General features: G+C 57.6%; 1 protein-coding gene across 1 annotated transcript in view; it reads right to left on the bottom strand.

The window, feature by feature from the left end:
• The window catches only part of LOC307082589 (uncharacterized protein), a gene marked incomplete at both ends in the record, with an annotated part of 29,119 nt that overhangs the window by 7,673 nt on the left and 16,446 nt on the right, over positions 1 to 5,000 (bottom strand). The window contains 4 exons of the mRNA XM_079746207.1: positions 1 to 104; positions 1,563 to 1,775; positions 2,839 to 3,030; positions 4,804 to 4,956. The exon at positions 1 to 104 is cut by the window's left edge and continues 109 nt beyond it. Coding sequence (XP_079602333.1) covers positions 1 to 104; positions 1,563 to 1,775; positions 2,839 to 3,030; positions 4,804 to 4,956 — 662 coding nt within the window. The remainder of the gene's footprint in view (positions 105 to 1,562; positions 1,776 to 2,838; positions 3,031 to 4,803; positions 4,957 to 5,000) is intronic.

Raw genomic sequence — 5,000 nt, 5'->3', positions numbered from 1 at the left:
GCGTCTTCCGCCGCCTGCAGCTCGTCCTCCAGCTCGTCCATCTGCAGCCGCGCCTCCTCCAGCACGGCCTCCTGCGCACGCCGCTCCTTCTCCAGGTGGTGGACCTGAGAGGGACCAGAGGACAACATGAGGCTGAGCTTCTGCTCACAAATACCCTCAGAACTCTTAGACTAGCTCCATGTACTACACGTCATTAGGTGGGAGGGCGAGGGCTTTGTCAGTTTAGCTTTAGGGAGGAGGTCTAGGTTAGCAACAGGGAGGAGGTCTAGGTTAGCAACAGGGAGGAGGTCTAGGTTAGCGTCAGGGAGGAGGTCTAGGTTAGCTTCAGGGAGGAGGTCTAGGTTAGCAACAGGGAGGAGGTCTAGGTTAGCAACAGGGAGGAGGTCTAGGTTAGCAACAGGGAGGCGGTCTAGGTTAGCAACAGGGAGGCGGTCTAGGTTAGCTTCAGGGAGGAGGTCTAGGTTAGCTTAGCTTCAGGGAGGAGGTCTAGGTTAGCTTAGCTTCAGGGAGGAGGTCTAGGTTAGCAACAGGGAGGAGGTCTAGGTTAGCAACAGGGAGGAGGTCTAGGTTAGCAACAGGGAGGAGGTCTAGGTTAGCAACAGGGAGGAGGTCTAGGTTAGCTTCAGGGAGGAGGTCTAGGTTAGCAACAGGGAGGAGGTCTAGGTTAGCAACAGGGAGGCGGTCTAGGTTAGCTTCAGGGAGGAGGTCTAGGTTAGCAACAGGGAGGAGGTCTAGGTTAGCAACAGGGAGGCGGTCTAGGTTAGCTTCAGGGAGGAGGTCTAGGTTAGCAACAGGGAGGAGGACTAGGTTAGCAACAGGGAGGAGGTCTAGGTTAGCAACAGGGAGGAGGTCTAGGTTAGCAACAGGGAGGAGGTCTAGGTTAGCAACAGGGAGGCGGTCTAGGTTAGCTTCAGGGAGGAGGTCTAGGTTAGCGTCAGGGAGGAGGTCTAGGTTAGCAACAGGGAGGAGGTCTAGGTTAGCAACAGGGAGGCGGTCTAGGTTAGCTTCAGGGAGGAGGTCTAGGTTAGCAACAGGGAGGAGGACTAGGTTAGCAACAGGGAGGAGGTCTAGGTTAGCAACAGGGAGGAGGTCTAGGTTAGCAACAGGGAGGAGGTCTAGGTTAGCAACAGGGAGGCGGTCTAGGTTAGCTTCAGGGAGGAGGTCTAGGTTAGCGTCAGGGAGGAGGTCTAGGTTAGCTTCAGGGAGGAGGTCTAGGTTAGCAACAGGGAGGCGGTCTAGGTTAGCTTCAGGGAGGAGGTCTAGGTTAGCAACAGGGAGGAGGACTAGGTTAGCAACAGGGAGGAGGTCTAGGTTAGCAACAGGGAGGAGGTCTAGGTTAGCAACAGGGAGGAGGTCTAGGTTAGCAACAGGGAGGCGGTCTAGGTTAGCTTCAGGGAGGAGGTCTAGGTTAGCGTCAGGGACGAGGTCTAGGTTAGTTTAGCTTCAGGGAGGAGGTCTAGGTTAGCAACAGGGAGGAGGTCTAGGTTAGCTTAGCTTCAGGGAGGAGGTCTAGGTTAGCTTCAGGGAGGAGGTCTAGGTTAGCGTCAGGGAGGAGGTCTTACGTTCCTGCCCACGTCGTCCTTGGAGCTGAGCAGCTCCTCCATCTCGGTCCTCATGCTCTTCATGCTCTTCTCCATCTCCTCCAGCACCTCCTCCTTCTCCTTCAGAGTCCTCCCCAATGCCAGCATCTTCGTCTCCTTCTCCCTCAGCTCTGCCTCCGCCCGCTCCCGCTGCTCCACCTGCCGGCTGGACGCCAATCGCTCCTCCCCCAGCATCTAACCCCACCCACCCAGCACCACCCAGCACCACACAGCACCACCCAGAACCACCCAGAACCACCCAGCACCACCCAGCACCACCCAGCACCACCCAGCACCACCCAGCATCACCCAGCCCCGACAAGCACCACCCAGCACCACCCAGAACCACACAGCACCATCCAGCACCACCCAGCACCACCCAGCACCACCCAGCACCACCCAGAACCACCCAGCATCACCCAGAACCACCCAGAACCACACAGCACCACCCAGAACCACACAGCACCACCCAGCACCACCCAGAACCACACAGCACCACCCAGCACCACCCAGAACCACACAGCACCACCCAGAACCACCCAGAACCACCCAGCACCACCCAGAACCACCCAGCACCACCCAGAACCACACAGCACCACCCAGAACCACCCAGAACCACCCAGCACCACCCAGAACCACCCAGCACCACCCAGAACCACCCAGCACCACCCAGCGCCACCCAGAACCACACAGCACCACCCAGAACCACACAGCACCACCCAGAACCACACAGCACCACCCAGAACCACCCAGCACCACCCAGCACCACCCAGAACCACACAGCACCACCCAGAACCACCCAGAACCACCCAGCGCCACCCAGAACCACCCAGCACCACCCAGCGCCACCCAGAACCACACAGCACCACCCAGAACCACACAGCACCACCCAGAACCACACAGCACCACCCAGAACCACACAGCACCACCCAGAACCACCCAGCACCACCCAGAACCACACAGCACCACCCAGAACCACACAGCACCACCCAGAACCACCCAGCACCACCCAGAACCACACCCAGGAGAGTCACACAGACAAACAGACAGAGGGACACACGGTCAGAGATAGACGACACACAATCAGAACTTTTTCACAGTGTGTTTTTGATATTGCATTAAATAAATAAAATTACATTTCTACAATGTTTTGTATAAGTATATAAATAAAAAAATATTTCTGTTTTTATAATGTCATCGCGACAATACACACAAACACACACACACACACACACACACACACACACACACCCCCCACCTGGTCAAACTTCTTCTGCTTCTTCTCCAGGGTGGAGAGCAGCTGGCGGCGTCCGTCCAGCTCTCCCAGGAGGTCCTCGTGCTCCTGCTGCAGCCGGCTCCTGCTCCTCTCCAGCTTCTCACACGCAGACGCCTTCTCCTCGTACTCCCCCCGCGCCTCCTCCAGGTCCCGCTGCAGCCGCCGCCTTCCCTCCTCCAGCACCTCCCCCGCCTCCGACGCCTCCTCCAGCCTCTTCTTCACCTCCACCAGCTGGGGGGGGGGGGGGGGCAGCTGGAGTCAGTAGGGGTCCTACTCTAGGTGTAGAGGGTCCTACTCTAGGTGTAGGGGGTCCTAGTCCTACTCTAGGTGTAGGGGGTCCTAGTCCTACTCTAGGTGTAGGGGGTCCTAGTCCTACTCTAGGTGTAGGGGGTCCTACTCTAGGTGTAGGGGGTCCTAGTCCTACTCTAGGTGTAGGGGGTCCTACTCTAGGTGTAGGGGGTCCTGGTCTAGGTGTAGGGGGTCCTACTCTAGGTGTAGGGGGTCCTAGTCCTACTCTAGGTGTAGAGGGTCCTACTCTAGGTGTAGGGGGTCCTAGTCCTACTCTAGGTGTAGAGGGTCCTACTCTAGGTGTAGGGGGTCCTACTCTAGGTGTAGGGGGTCCTAGTCCTACTCTAGGTGTAGAGGGTCCTACTCTAGGTGTAGGGGGTCCTAGTCCTACTCTAGGTGTAGGGGGTCCTGGTCTAGGTGTAGGGGGTCCTACTCTAGGTGTAGGGGGTCCTGGTCTAGGTGTAGGGGGTCCTACTCTAGGTGTAGGGGGTCCAAGTCCTACTCTAGGTGTAGCGGGTCCTGCTCTAGGTGTAGGGGGTCCTACTCTAGGTGTAGGGGGTCCTGGTCTAGGTGTAGGGGGTCCTGGTCTAGGTGTAGGGGGTCCTACTCTAGGTGTAGGGGGTCCTACTCTAGGTGTAGGGGGTCCTAGTCCTACTCTAGGTGTAGAGGGTCCTACTCTAGGTGTAGGGGATCCTAGTCCTACTCTAGGTGTAGAGGGTCCTACTCTAGGTGTAGGGGGTCCTACTCTAGGTGTAGGGGGTCCTAATCTAGGTGTAGGGGGTCCTGGTCTAGGTGTAGGGGGTCCTACTCTAGGTGTAGGGGGTCCTGGTCTAGGTGTAGAGGGTCCTAGTCCTACTCTAGGTGTAGGGGGTCCTACTCTAGGTGTAGGGGGTCCTAGTCCTACTCTAGGTGTAGAGGGTCCTACTCTAGGTGTAGGGGATCCTAGTCCTACTCTAGGTGTAGAGGGTCCTACTCTAGGTGTAGGGGGTCCTACTCTAGGTGTAGGGGGTCCTAATCTAGGTGTAGGGGGTCCTGGTCTAGGTGTAGGGGGTCCTACTCTAGGTGTAGGGGGTCCTCATCTAGGTGTAGGGGGTCCTGGTCTAGGTGTAGGGGGTCCTACTCTAGGTGTAGGGGGTCCTGGTCTAGGTGTAGGGGGTCCTAGTCCTACTCTAGGTGTAGGGGGTCCTACTCTAGGTGTAGGGGGTCCTAGTCCTACTCTAGGTGTAGGGGGTCCTACTCTAGGTGTAGGGGGTCCTGGTCTAGGTGTAGGGGGTCCTACTCTAGGTGTAGGGGGTCCTACTCTAGGTGTAGGGGGTCCTAGTCTAGGTGTAGGGGGTCCTACTCTAGGTGTAGGGGGTCCTAGACCTACTCTAGGTGTAGGGGGTCCTGGTCTAGGTGTAGGGGGTCCTACTCTAGGTGTAGGGGGTCCTAGTCCTACTCTAGGTATAGGGGGTCCTAGTCCTACTCTAGGTGTAAGAGGTCCAAGTCCTACTCTAGGTGTAGGGGGTCCTAGTCCTACTCTAGGTGTAGGGGGTCCTACTCTAGGTGTAGGGGGTCCTACTCTAGGTGTAGAAGGTCCTAGTCCTACTCTAGGTGTAGGGGGTCCTACTCTAGGTGTAGGGGGTCCTATTCTAGGTTTAAGGGGTCCTACGGTCCTACCTGCATGTTGAGGCTGGAGGCCTGCCTCTCGACCGCCCGCTTGGCCTCGCTCTCCTCCTCCAGGTTCTCCGCCAGGTGGTTCCGGTCCTCCTCCGTCTGACGGAGCCGGGCCGCCAGGCTCTGCTTCTGCCGCGCCTCCTCCGCCAGCACCTCCTGCAGGAGGTGCACCACAGTTTAATCTGGGTTCATCTGGATGT

Source organism: Pollachius pollachius (genome assembly GCF_949987615.1).
Source record: "Pollachius pollachius genome assembly, chromosome: 11".
Lineage (NCBI taxonomy): Eukaryota > Metazoa > Chordata > Actinopteri > Gadiformes > Gadidae > Pollachius > Pollachius pollachius.
The sequence above is the reverse complement of the archived record's forward strand: the minus strand, read 5'-3'. Positions and strand labels throughout refer to the sequence as shown.